Genomic DNA, 13,576 nt, shown 5'->3' with positions numbered 1-13,576 from the left:
GCTTCTCTCAGCTCAGCACCCAGCATGAGGGACGCAACTGCCCAGACAGAGCTGGCCTGGGGTCACGCTGCATGAGAGCTTGGGAGGGGACACAGCCAGGGCAGGTGATCTAAACTGGCCACAGGTATATTCCAGACCATTTGACATCCTGCTCAGTGTTTCAAGCTGGGCGCAGGAAGGAGGGAGGAGGGGACGTTTGGAGTGATGGCATTTGTCTTCCCAAGTCACTGTGAGGCGTGAGGGGACCCTGCTCTCCTGGAGATGCAAAACACCTGCCTGCCCTTGGGAAATGGTGAATGAGTTCTTTATTTTTCTTTGCTTGAGCGTGTGGCTTTTGCATTCCCTATGCAACTGAATCGATCTCCACCTGTGAGTTTTCCAGCTTTTACCCTTCCGATTGTCTCCCCAGGGAGCCAGAATGGCTGTGCGTGGTGCTTGGTTGCTGGCTGGGGTTAAACCACAGCATGAGAAATAGAGAAAAAGTGGTTTAAAAGCGAGAGGCAGAGGAATGAAGCTTCCAAACTTTGGGGCGGTGGTGGTTTTTCTGTTTTCCTAAGCCTGCCTTCCTGCAGCCCTCCCAGCACCTGCTCTATTTGCTCTCTGCCTCACAGCTTCCAGTTTTGCTGGGACCGGCCCATTTGGGCCCACTGCTTTCCTCCCAGCAGCACCTTCTGAGTTGTCCCACACTGTGTTGGTACTTTCTTTTCTTTCGTCCTTTCTTTACGTCCATAGCAGGCAGCTCTCTGTGGTGCATGGATGAGCGCAGGGAAGCTCCCAGAGGTGCACCTGAGATGGGCAAGTCTCCTTGGAGATGCCACAGCACTGCAGCAGCAGGATGATGTGGATGCAGTGGATGAACTGTTGCTTGGCTTTCCATGTTTTCATCAATCCTACCCTTTGTAGGCCCCTGGGTCCCACCTTGTTCAGTGGCAAACATGTGGGGAAGAAGGTCTACAAAAGTGCTTCCTGAGGTTTTGTCCCCCAGCTATCATTGAAGGAGTGATTTCCTTTGTTGCTGCAATGTTCAGCTTCTCAGTGTTCAGCTTCTCAGCGTGGACTATAGGGACTTGGTGTGTTTTCAGAGTTACTCCTAGATGCCTTGAGGTTACGGGCTAGGAGGGCATTTTGTGCTGCTTTGCAGGCTTTTTTTGGCGTTGGCTGTAGAGAAGGTCTGGTTCTATGCATGAATTCACAAAGCAGCCTAGAGCGGCCGCTATTGTGATGTCAGCGGCCGCATCCCGGCGTTGTCAAGGCAAAGCTGCCGTGCCGAGGCACGGAAGGCCTCAGTGTGCAGAGCAGCTCTGTGGCGTGCTCACTGCAGGCGGACCCTGCTGATCGCGGAGGGCTCTGCCAGCAGGCTGCACCCTGACGGGACTCTTGAGTCTTTTTGGTTTTCCCCAGGAGTCTTGTCCGGTGCAAACTTGAGCAGCGCTGCTCGAGCCATGGAGGGAGTGTGTGCTGCAGTTTGCACGGCATTTTCCGTGGCTTATTCTGGGTACTTTTTCACCCACCTGGCACGTAAGTAGACGTTTTTGTTCAGTGCAGCATATGGAAACCAAATTGCTGTGAAGATGCCTTTAGTGGGGTAAAGCTGCTGTCAACAGCTCCAGCTAAGAAGGGCGTGTCTGTAGCCAGCGGGGCGTGGGCAGCATTTGTAATGTAGCCTGCAGGGGTTCTGCTCCCCCCCATCCCGGCAAGGCCTGTGGCAGTGGAGTGTGCAGTCTCCTCAGTTTGCTGGCTGAAGCAAGACATCTTCCAAGATGGGAAGATGCGGAGAGCCTGGCAGGAGTCCTTGTAGAAACTGTGCGCTGCTCTCTAGGACTGAGGGGAAGCATCTTCTCCTCTGCATTCCCTCATCCCAAGGATGTGCCTGTGGAACTTGACATTTCCTGCATGCTAAAAGAGCCGTTGGCTCTGTGATGAAATCCCAGAACCAGCTTGGAAAAGGCCTCTGAGATAGACATTTTTAGAAGAGTTCTTGTATGCTCCTGCACGCAGGAGCTGTTCCTGTGCTGTGTCACAGTAGAACTGCCACCACGGCTGAGGGGGACTTGGGGGAAGCTTTTCTGTGGAATCATTTTCAGCAAGCTCATGGGAATTGCTGTGTGCAATCTCTTCAGAAAACTGAAGTGCAGGAAGGGGAGGAGCTGTAGCTCCTGCTGGGTGGGGTGGGGCAGAAGCATTGACTACTACAGAACCACTTGGGCTTTCTTAGTCTCAAGTTTCTGTGGCTTGAGTGGCCAAAGAGGACAACAGGTAGACACAAGGCAGCATTTTGTGCTGTTATCTTGCTTGCTGTGTGGCACACGGATTGCTGCTGGAGGGATGTAGTGAAAGCAAAACGCTCTGCCCTTGGGTTGACTTCTTGGTGGGCTTGCCCAGTGCAGGCAGTTTTCTTACAGCATCTGGTTCTTCTTCCCTTGTGTGTTGCAGGTCACATTGCCCATGCCTGGAGAGAATCCAGTCTGTGGGTGAGTGGGAAAGGAGCCTTTGGCGTTGGTAGCATTTGACGACTTGGAGCAAGCTGTGAGCTGGGCCTGTTGCAGTCCAGTGCCAGCCTGGTCAGATGAACGAAAGTACAGTCCAGGCTCTGTGCAACAGCAGCAGCAGCAGCAGCAGCAGCAGCAGCAGCAGCAGCAGCAGCTGCAGGGGATCCCTGCCTGTTTTGTCTCCATGTTCCATTTCAGAGCTGTTGATCAGATGAAAGTGGGGTTGCTTGGTGCTTTGAGCCATGATGGAATTTCTCCTGTACAAGAGAGTGCGGTCGCATCTACTTGGCCCATTTTACTTGAGTTTGAACAACTGAGGATCCCATTTCTCTGCAGATGATTTCTCCTTAGTGCATCTGGGTCTAGAGCAGAGTATAAAGAAGGTTGCTTGTCCCTCATGCTGCTGTCTGTCTGCAGAGCACAAAAGAAACCTCGGAGCGTCCTCTGGCTGTGTGTCTTCCTGAAGACGAGGCCAAAGGGGAGGAAGATGCCAACCCAGCTGCATCTGCTGCCACCGCAGGGCCTGAGCATCCAGCATCAGTAAGTGGCAGCTCTGGGAAGCCCTGTGGCTGGAGCAAAGCAGAGCTGCAGGTTTCTGATCAGACAGCATCTCCCATGTGTGGCTGAAGATGCTGAGGCCTGGAATCTTTCCAGCGCTTCCAGAGCGCTTTCCCCAGCCACGAGCCCTTGAAAAGGGGTGTGGAACTCGGATGTTTAGACATCAGTTTCCCACTATTCTGACAGGGGCTGTGAATTTGTCTTAGCAAGAGACAAGAGGTAGCATTAGGATGTCTTTGCCCTGGGGTACAAGGGAGGCCCTTTGTGCCCTGTGGCTGTGCAGGCTCTCTGTCAAAGATGCAGTTCAAAGCAGTGCAAAGATGCAGTTCACAGCCTCGCAGGGCATGGAGGAGTCACTGTCCCCAGGAGGGACCTGGCCCTCTCCATGGAGCAGCTGTCAGTAGCTAAAGGAACAGCTGAGATACAGCGGGGTCTGCCGCTGAATATATCTAAAGGTTCTGCCTGACAGGTTCCTCCCCGTCCCTCATGCTGCTGTCTGTCCACAGAGCACAGGGGCAGCGTCAGCACCTGCTCTGGCTGCCTCTGTACCCGAGGAAGAGGCTAAAGAGGAGGAGGGTGCCAAGGAACCTGCCCCTGCGGTCAGCCCACGGCCTGAGCAGCTCACATCAGTAAGTGCCTGCTTTGGTTAGCAGTGTCTTTGGTGTCATTTAGTCCCTCGTGTAAAAGCAGCCTTTGGATTTTGCGCCTTGAGTTGGAGAAGTGGGCAGCAAAAGCCGAGAGGTGAAGAGCCCTGGATGTGGCCGGCAGCATCTTCCTAGGGGCTTGCATTTGAAATGGGATCGGAGGGGCATCTCTGCCAGGCACCCTTCTGACCCAAAGTCATTTCTTGTCCCAGAGCTCCACCTCCTCTGTCCTGGCACCTGCACGGGCTGCAGCTGCAGGCTCTGAAGAAGCCTCCAGTCCCCGAGCTGGAAACTCGAGCACGAGCAGCTCGTGCACCTGGAGCACAAGCAGCTCGTGCACCTGGAGCACAAGCAGTTCCTCTGGCAGCACTGAGGACCTGCAGGAGAAGACAGAGGAGGAGTGGCTGGCCATGCTGAGTATGTCCTGTGTATTCCTTGTCTGCTGGAGCAGTGCCTTGTGTGTGCATGTGTCAGCATGAGCTCCTCCCACCTCCTGTTCTCCTCAGCGGAGTGTCGGGTCCTGAGGCCTCCACACAGGACCTGCTGTTGTGCTTTGAGGTGGCGAGAGAGCACCTCAGAGGCTCTCCTGCCTCTGAGGGCAGCTCGGCCTGGCTTGGCTTTGCCTGAGCTGCCCTCTGTGCAGAAGGGAAGCAAGAGATTGTTTCTGGCTGAGCAGGAGGCTGTGACCTAGCGAATGAGTGGGCCTCAAGGAGCTCTCTGGGCCCAGCTCCTGGGGGGCACAGCCAAGGTCATCTTCAGAACGTAGCCCGGTCCTAAAAGATGAGGGACCTCATTCCTAAAGCCCGCGCAATGGGTTATAAGATGAGCTGCTGCTCTTGAAAGGGAGAAAGGCATTGTTTAGGCAAAGTGCTGAAAGGTGGAGATCGTGCCTCTGCTGGAAGCACTTGGCAATATTCTTCCTGTTCTGGAAAGGGCAGCTGTTGATAAAAGTTGATTCCAGAACCCAAGGTGCCTGCCTTTACATTTGCAAGGATTAAAGCTTTGGCTGAATGTCACAGAGTGTTTATTCCCAAGAACAGAAAGGTTTTCTTCTTCCTGCTGCCCTTAATGTTTCTAGACAACAATCACTTCTCTTGGTTACTGCTGTCTTTTCTGATCCGTGTCTCCTCTGACTGATTCTCCATGTGCTTAGTTTTTAGTTTAGACAGTCAGGCTTTGCGCAGGCAATCTGTGCTGCAGAGCTGCAGCACAGACTGTTTTGTTGCTGTTTTGTTGCTGTGGTGGTAGTGGTGGTGGTGTTGTAGTGGTGCGGTTGTTGTTGTGGTTCGCTGAGTGACTGAGAAGAAAGGGCCTGGTGTCCCCAAGGAGAGTGGGGAGAGAGAGTGGGGCTGCCTTTCTGATCTGCTGCAGGGTGGGATCTCTGTTGTGAAGTGAGCATCTTTCCTTTGGTTTCTTTCAGGGATGCTGGTGAGCGAGGGAGATCCCGAGGCTAAATACACAGAACTGGAAACTATTGGCAAAGGGTGAGTGCAGCCACCGTTCCTTCTTCAAAGGGAGGGGCTGTGTATTTTGCTGGTGTCACATCTCCCCAGCGTGACGTCAGGCAAGCTCCAAAGCTGTTCAGACACTGCGTTGAGATGCTCCCGTCCCTCAGTACTGGTCAGCGTTTATAGCTGTGGTCCGAAGGCATGGCAAAGACACCTGGATGCTGGCAATGTCTTTTCTGCGGCAAAGAGCAGCGCCTGGCAGATCTCCTGTCCCTCAAGTGTGTGGCACCTCTTTGCCGCTTTTCTTCGCAGAAACCATTTTTACGTGTCCCAAAAGAATACAGAAGATGTGGGAATGAAAGGAGCAAAAAGTGTGCTGCCTCAAAGGTCAAGTTAGCAGCTGAGAGCTGCCAGAGAACAGCTGTCAGTAGCATTTCTTTCCAATATTTTGCTGAAAACAAGATTCAGTGGTCAGGATGACCGTCACCTAGTCTAGAAGCCAAAAGCAGAGGTGAAAGAAGCAACTCTCTTTTATAGCTGAGGTGGCAAAAGCCAAAGCTTCAGGGAAACGCCGGTGCCGATGCACTCTAGAGGAAAAGGCATCACCTGCCTGATGGCAGAGCCCTCATGGATCCTGTGGGGATTTGGCCTTTCTTGCAAAGAATCCCCCAAGCTGTTCCCTTTTGAAAGCCAGCTCTGCTGACTGTAAATGGGATGGATTTGCAGCATTTCCTCTGGGAGCAGCCAAGTGTACAAGAACTCGCCTGAGGAGTAGAGTCCTTCCTGTGTCTGGGGCACCGAAGAGAAGCAGCTGCTGATGGCTCTGGACCCGGAATGAAGCTGTCTAGGGATGCCCTGTGTAGAGTACTTCTCCATTTGTGTGTGCAACAATGGAGGCCTTCGGCTGCTCTGGCTGTGGCTGGAGACTACTTTCCTTGGCAGCTGGAGGAAGGATCTGTCTCTAGATCTTTTCCTCTAATGGCTGTTCCGTGAGTTCAGGCTTCTCAGAAGGCCTGTGTGGTGTTGCCTGAGTTTGGCAGATAGACTCCAAGGAGAGGTGTGGGAAGGCCCAGCCGGAGTGTGTGTGCCTGGAAAAATCCCACCCACGTGCACACACGGAAAGAACAAAGGGAAAAAGACCCAGACCAGAATCTGTCGTGTCCCATTTGAGATTTGCCCCAGGCCTTTTCTTCCCGCTGGGCCGCAGTGTCTTGCACTTGAAGGGACTAAAGGACTTCTCCTTTCTCCGCTGCTGTTTTGTTTCTAGGGGTTTCGGCACTGTGTGTACGGCAGTGGACACTGCCACAGGAGAAGAGGTAAGCGTCAGGCAGCGCCGCAGCTTCTGCAGCTCTCGAGTGCCCTCCCCTCTGCTGTCAGCTGTGGCTGAGCTTTGGCTGGCCAGTAGAGCTTTGCTTCCAAGGGCCACTGAAGTGCCGAGCAGTGTCCGCCTGCCAAATACAGTGGGGACAGATTTTGTCCTTCTCAGCTGCCCCAAGGAATGCGAGGAGGCCAGGCGGTTTCTCTCCTAGGAGGAGACGCAGCCAGCTGGGTCTTAGTGCCAAGGTGGTGTCTTAGAGCACGGCACTGCTCTTTGGGGCCGGCAGCTCAGGATTCCTGAATTCTCGTTTCTGGCTCGTAGCAAATACATGGGAATCGTGCTGGTAGCTCCTTAGCCACCTGCAGGGCTGCCCTTGGGAACTGTGCTTCGAGAGAGAGGTCTGCAAGGGGACTCTCAAGGGCCTATGCCATGCTCAGAGCCCGGCGTGCACGGCTAGAGGAGCAAGGCGTGGGCTATTCCTTTTTGCAGTCAGGCAGTAATTGCAAATGTCCGTGGTGCGAAGGAAAGTGTTTTAGTGCAGCAAAATGACAGCTCCTGAAGTGTGGAAGGGCTAGGGTTGTCTTTTTGGGAGGTAGCCTCAATGATGTTTTCATCATCACAGCATTTTTTCTGTAAAGTGAGTAGGGTTGTATTTCCTGGGGTTTAACCCTCCGGATGCTTTTAGGACGGCATTTTACCCGTCATGTCTGTAAGAGTTTGCTGTGTTGTTGTGCACTCAAGAATGCCAGCGGTTGCTGGAGTAATGATGTAACCCCCTAGAACTGCCAGTGGTTTCCCAGCAGTTTGGCTCCATTTTCACCGGCACAGAATGGCTTCCTGCTTGCAAGAGGTGTGTGAATGGAAATGCTGAAGATAAAGTAAGGCCCTGGGGGAAGGCTGTGGGCGTAGGGAGTGTTGTTAGAGCTTTGAGGTGGAGAGTTTAGAGCGTGTTTCGCCTGGGTGTACAAAGCAAAGGCTCTCTGGCTCTGTGTCCTGGGACTGGCGCCCAAGCGAGCGGCGTAAGAGGCTCTTGCAAGCTCAGCTACGAATTCCTCTGATGTCCCGTCGCAAGGCGGTTTTGCTCCGCCCAGCTCTGTCATCCCAAAATCACTGTCTCATCGTTCCCGTTGTGGTCTCCTGCCACAGCCTTCTTTGGTTCACGGTTTTCCATGTCGTTTCAGGTGGCCATAAAGAAAATCAGTCTCCTGCGAGAGAGCAGCACCGAACTGTGCGTGAACGAAATCCAGGTCATGCGCGACAGTAAGAACGCCAACCTCGTCAACTACGTAGACAGGTGAGTGGTTCTGCTCTTCTGCCATGAAGGGTCATTGCCATCCTGCAAGCCAAAGGATCAGCCACTCCTTTGGTGGCTGGCAGAGAACAGAGCTGTTAATTCCTGTTTCTCTGCTGATCTACGGCGTCTTGGGAGGAGATTGCACTGGGGCTGCATTAATCTTTCCTGGCATACCTAGTTTGAAGTGCGCTTTCAAAGACCTGACTCGGCCCTACCTTACTGAGCCAACAGCCTCAAAGTTCCCCCCTCCCTGCACTTCATTTTCCAACAGGTTTGGGGCTTGATTTTTTCCCTCGGGTCTTAAGTGCTGACAAAGCACTGTAGATCTTATTTCCTTTGCCTGTTCCCAGTGTTTTGCATTGGTGTGGATACCAAGAAGGCTTTTAGACTGCACAGAGTTCAAGGCCTGTGGAGCCTAGTGAATGACTATTCACTTGCTCCTGCCTTCCTCCGAGAGAGACACGGAGACAAGAATCCATCAGGTCATGTAACTGTGCGCATTCATCTCCACGCTGTTGTTTCCTCCTTTCAGCTACCTGGTGGACGAGGAGCTCTGGCTAGTGATGGAATACATGGACGGAGGCTCTTTACACGATGTCATTAGGGAGACTCGCATGGCAGAAGGAGAGATAGCAGCTGTCTCTCGGGAGGTGAGGGATGGCGCTTGTGCTTCCCGTGGCTTGGGCGGGATGGTCCTTCCCAAGAGGTGGTAAGGAGAGGAGTGATTTCATCTTCCCAGCTTGCTTCCTGCCTTTCTGTTACGACTGGCAGCAGCAAGAGCACCCGATAGTGCCTGCCAGCGTGCCTGCCCTTCTCCAGCTGTGTTTGTTTGTGTTTGCCTCTCTGAACACTTGCCTGGACCCGAAGTGTACTGCATTCCTTCCCTGTAAGAGCAAACGGGTTGGTGGCACAATGTCAGACAAGTGGCAAAGACAAAGAGATACTCTCGGGACTCTCACAAAGCTCAGGCTCAAAGGAGATGCTTGCACCCAAAGTGGTGTTTGCAAAAGCATCCGCTGTCGTCTGGCTGGAGAGAGCACAGCCCCTGCAGCAGCGCTCCTTCAGTGTGTGCTTGCAGGCCACTGGCCAGAGGAACAGTTGCCCTTTCTGTCTCAGAAGCGAATATGCATGCCCTCACTTAAAAAGGCACTGCTGTCCTCGTGTTGGAGCAGCAAGCTCTTGCCCTTGCCAGCAGCCTGTCCTGCCATGGCTCAGCATCCCCCAGCGAGTCGGTCTTGCAGGTTTGCCACTTCCCTGCTTGTGGGATGAAATCAGATGAGGAACTCCTAGGCTCGTGTTTCTTTTCTCTCTCTCAGTGCCTGCAAGGCCTGGATTTCCTTCACTCCAAGCAAGTGATCCACCGAGACATCAAAAGCCACAACATTCTCCTGGGCTTGGACGGATCTGTCAAGTTGGGTGGGTGTTGTTGGCCAGGCTCAGCCATGGCGGGCTGCGGTGTGGGGCTGCCTTTGAGTGACTGCCAGGTCCCCAAGAGTGGTGCCCGTGGCAGTGCAGGCTGCCCTGCTGCGAGCGCAGAGCACAGCTGCAACGTGCAGGGAGGTGTGGCTGGGAAGAAGGTGTCAGGAGTGGCTCTGGATTGTGCGTGTCCCTTCCCAAGCGAGGCCGTTACGGGCTAAAGCTTCAGGGGACTGAAAGCCACTGCCCGAAACTGGGGGCTTTTGCTCAGTGGCCAATTCCGTATTTCCTCGGCTGCAGGCCGGAGGAATGCCAGCATGGCCCCTTTTGCAGCCAGATTCCACACTGCCTTCTGGGACGTTGGTACAGCGGGGAGTTCTTTGGTTTGCTTTCCTAATTCGGGGCCGACTTGACCAGAGGGCATTTCTCTCCTCAGCTGATTTTGGCCTCGCTGCTCAGCTCACCCCTGAGCAGAGCAAACGGAGATCAGCTGCCGGGACTACTCACTGGATGGCGCCAGAAATTTTCACCAGGAAGCCCTACGGCCCCAAAGTGGACATTTGGTCCTTTGGCATCGTGGGGATCGAGATGGTGGAAGGAGCGCCTCCTTACCTGATGAACACCTCTGCCATGGTACGCTGCAACTGCTCTCAGACTCTGCTGTCATTCTAACAAAGTCTGGCCCCGTTCTTCGGCCCGGGAAGTTTGCCTAACACCTGAAGACGATAGGTTCCAGGCCGCATAGTCTCTCGTGCTTCTTGTCCAGACCGTCCCCTTGGCATTTAATCACAAACAGCACCAAAAAATCCTTTTGTGATGCCTTTTGCTTGATGGAAGCTCTGCCTAAGGGAGCAGTGAGCAGTGTATAATAATAGATATTATTTTATGTACTAATCCTTGGAAACTGTAGAGTTCGACCAAAGTCCCTCTTCCAAATTGCCTGTAAGAGCTGGTGTCGTTCCTCAGAGAAGCAAAGTGTGCTTTTGCCAATGGAGTTGCTCCCAATTTGGTCAGCCAATGGCATCGGGGGCACAGCAGGAGCCTTTGCATAGTGGACTAGCTGTGGCTGTCTCTGGCTTTGGGCTCTTTTGTGTGGGGTAGGAAGGGCATGTCCAAGCCTGTGGCAGGGAGGGAAGTGCCACTGGAGAGTGGAGCTTCTCCCGTGGGGTCTGGGTGAGCGGTTTGGCGTACAAAGGAGACAGGCAGAGCGCGGCGTTTCCTTCTTCTCTAGGTTCGACAGCTGATAAGCACCGGGGGCACCCCGAAGCTGCAGAACCCCAGGCAGCAGTCCGCTTGGTTGCGAGACTTCCTGCACTGCTGCCTGGAGACAGACGAGGACAGGCGCTGGTCTGCCCAGGAGCTTCTGCAGGTAAAAGGCCAAGCGGCTGCAGGGTGCGCCAGCTGCCCGCTGCCAGGGGCTTCCCATCCGCTCAATCCAAGGCGTCAGAGGGGCACCAGTCCTAGGAATCGCCAGTCTCGGGGCTTTTCAAAGAAAAACGAAGGAGAATCCTGGGTGGGGATGGGTTGGAAGGAGCCTTTCAAGGTCACCCAGACCAAGTGGTCCGCAAGGAGCAGGGACGTTGTCAAGTAGATCAGGGTGCTCAGGGCCTCATCTCAGCTGACCTCGAATGTTCCCAGGGATGGGGCTGCGAGCAGCTCTCTGGGCGACCTGTGCTGGTGTTGCAGCACTCTCGTCACAAAGAGTTTCTTCCTTAGACCTGATCTGAATCTGCCCTCTTTGTGTTGAGAGCTATTATCCCTTGTGCTAATGCGACTGTGCTTGCAAAAAAACATGTCCTCAACATGCTGTGAAGCCCCCTGGAAGTCTTGAAAGGCAGCAAGAAGGTGTGCCCAGGGCCTTCTCTTCTTGGGGCAGAACAAGCCCAGCTGTCTCAGCCTTTCCTCAGAGGAGAGGTGCTCCATGCTGAGATGGTCGTTTCTGTGGCCCAGTTTTGTACTTTGGGAACACACTCAGTGTAATGTGGTAGCAAAAGAAGTGAAGTAGAATAATAGCAGGTAGGGAGGGCTGAAAAGGTGGTGGAAGAAGCCAATGAAACCAGCCCCTGGCAATACTTTTGAGATTTGGGTGGGGGAAGGAAGGAAGGAAGGAAGCAAGAAAGGAGGGAGGGAGGGAGGGAGAGGCTTTGGGGAGCTCCCAGTGAGCCTCAGAGGGGCCTTGGCTTGGCCCTCCTGCCCCACTTGTTGAGGTTTGTGCCACCAAGGTGGGGACAGCTGAGCAGGACTTGGCCAGGCTGGCCCATTGCTGCCTGGCACAGCCATGTAGACGACGTTGTGGCAGAGAGGGAGCGGCAGAAGGTGCCGCTCGGCTGTCCCTGCTGTGGAGGGAGGTGCCAGCACTGCTCCCCCTTCAAGCCAGCGCTGAATCCGTCAGCCACTTGTGTCAGTGGTTTTCAGAACATGGGCCAAAATCCTACGGGGATCAGCCTTTCTCCAAGGGATTGGAGTTTCCTGAGGAATGCCTTACGCTCCTCACCTTTTTTTAGCAACTAAAATAGCCCATGACCTTAGAAAAGGGCAACCTCAAGAAGCCTGTTGAGTGTCCTGATGAAAGGAAAACATGCAAGCTGCATTCCCACAATGTGGGCACAACAAAAATGGCAAGAAGCTGCAGACACCTGCAGGATTAATGGATTTGTGGGATTGTGAGCCATGTTTTCCTACGGTAGCAAGGTCCTTGACGTGGAGACAGAGGTGCAGAGAGTGCCCTCATTTCTGCGTCTTTCTGGTAACCAGAGAAAGCCTGTTTGAGCCCGTGAGGAGCGGAGTTGGGAAAGCAGAAGTTAATTTTTTCCTTTTCTCTTTGGGCAGCATCCGTTTGTAACCTCAGCCAAGCCGACCTCCAGCCTGACGCCTCTGATCATGGCAGCGCAGCAGTTTATGGCCGACAGGAGATACTAGCCCTGGAAGAGGCCACTTGTTGTTTTTTTGTAGTTGGTAGTTTTTTATAGTTTGTAGTTTGTAGTTTACAGTTCATAGTTTGTAGTTTCTAATTTTTTAGATTGATAGTCAAAATAAATACTCTATAAAACTTTCATTGGAAGACTCGCTTTGTTCTCACCCTGTGAATAGGCTCTAAATTTGCTTCTGAATGGTCAGGTGCTGCATAAACATGGGGAGACGCATGGATGGCGTTTGTGGCATGGTTTGGAAGTGGGCAAAAGTCTGCTTTCTTCTTTATCTCCAGGCTACAACCTCGTGTGGAGATACAGGCTCACAGCTGTGAACAGAGGAGGGCAAAACGGGGCAGAGCAGTGGTGTCACTGCTGGGGACGCCGCCGTGGCCCTGGTTGTGTTGCAGCTCCTGGAAAGGTTGGGAGTGTCTGTGTTGCTCTGGGCAGAGGGGCAGGGAGCCGGGCTTCTTTGCAGGCTGGGGCGCAGGTGAGCGTCCAGCGGGCACGCGAGTTCTGCCACGGGAACTGAGGCTGAGGCGAGGGAGTGACAACTTGTGCAGTTTGGATCTGCGTGAGCCACGGCTTCTCTCAGCTCAGCACCCAGCATGAGGGACGCAACTGCCCAGACAGAGCTGGCCTGGGGTCACGCTGCATGAGAGCTTGGGAGGGGACACAGCCAGGGCAGGTGATCTAAACTGGCCACAGGTATATTCCAGACCATTTGACATCCTGCTCAGTGTTTCAAGCTGGGCGCAGGAAGGAGGGAGGAGGGGACGTTTGGAGTGATGGCATTTGTCTTCCCAAGTCACTGTGAGGCGTGAGGGGACCCTGCTCTCCTGGAGATGCAAAACACCTGCCTGCCCTTGGGAAATGGTGAATGAGTTCTTTATTTTTCTTTGCTTGAGCGTGTGGCTTTTGCATTCCCTATGCAACTGAATCGATCTCCACCTGTGAGTTTTCCAGCTTTTACCCTTCCGATTGTCTCCCCAGGGAGCCAGAATGGCTGTGCGTGGTGCTTGGTTGCTGGCTGGGGTTAAACCACAGCATGAGAAATAGAGAAAAAGTGGTTTAAAAGCGAGAGGCAGAGGAATGAAGCTTCCAAACTTTGGGGCGGTGGTGGTTTTTCTGTTTTCCTAAGCCTGCCTTCCTGCAGCCCTCCCAGCACCTGCTCTATTTGCTCTCTGCCTCACAGCTTCCAGTTTTGCTGGGACCGGCCCATTTGGGCCCACTGCTTTCCTCCCAGCAGCACCTTCTGAGTTGTCCCACACTGTGTTGGTACTTTCTTTTCTTTCGTCCTTTCTTTACGTCCATAGCAGGCAGCTCTCTGTGGTGCATGGATGAGCGCAGGGAAGCTCCCAGAGGTGCACCTCAGATGGGCAAGTCTCCTTGGAGATGCCACAGCACTGCAGCAGCAGGATGATGTGGATGCAGTGGATGAACTGTTGCTTGGCTTTCCATGTTTTCATCAATCCTACCCTTTGTAGGCCCCTGGGTCCC

At 53.6% G+C, this 13,576-nt stretch overlaps 1 protein-coding gene across 1 annotated transcript; it reads left to right on the top strand.

Annotated features, from left to right (window-relative positions):
• Window positions 1–1,442: 1,442 nt before the first annotated feature.
• Window positions 1,443–12,086, top strand: LOC138103876 (serine/threonine-protein kinase PAK 3-like). The gene is made up of 13 exons (XM_069002486.1): window positions 1,443–1,518; window positions 2,504–2,706; window positions 2,907–3,029; window positions 3,554–3,676; window positions 3,904–4,108; window positions 5,112–5,175; window positions 6,407–6,455; window positions 7,639–7,751; window positions 8,284–8,401; window positions 9,068–9,167; window positions 9,604–9,800; window positions 10,399–10,536; window positions 11,997–12,086. Exons 1-13 carry the CDS (start codon window positions 1,443–1,445, stop codon window positions 12,084–12,086), a joined length of 1,599 nt encoding a protein of 532 aa, XP_068858587.1.
• Window positions 12,087–13,576: the final 1,490 nt, after the last annotated feature.

This window comes from Aphelocoma coerulescens (genome assembly GCF_041296385.1).
Source record: "Aphelocoma coerulescens isolate FSJ_1873_10779 chromosome Z unlocalized genomic scaffold, UR_Acoe_1.0 ChrZ, whole genome shotgun sequence".
NCBI classification, from domain to species: Eukaryota; Metazoa; Chordata; class Aves; order Passeriformes; family Corvidae; genus Aphelocoma; species Aphelocoma coerulescens.
This window is presented reverse-complemented; position numbering and strand designations above follow the sequence as displayed.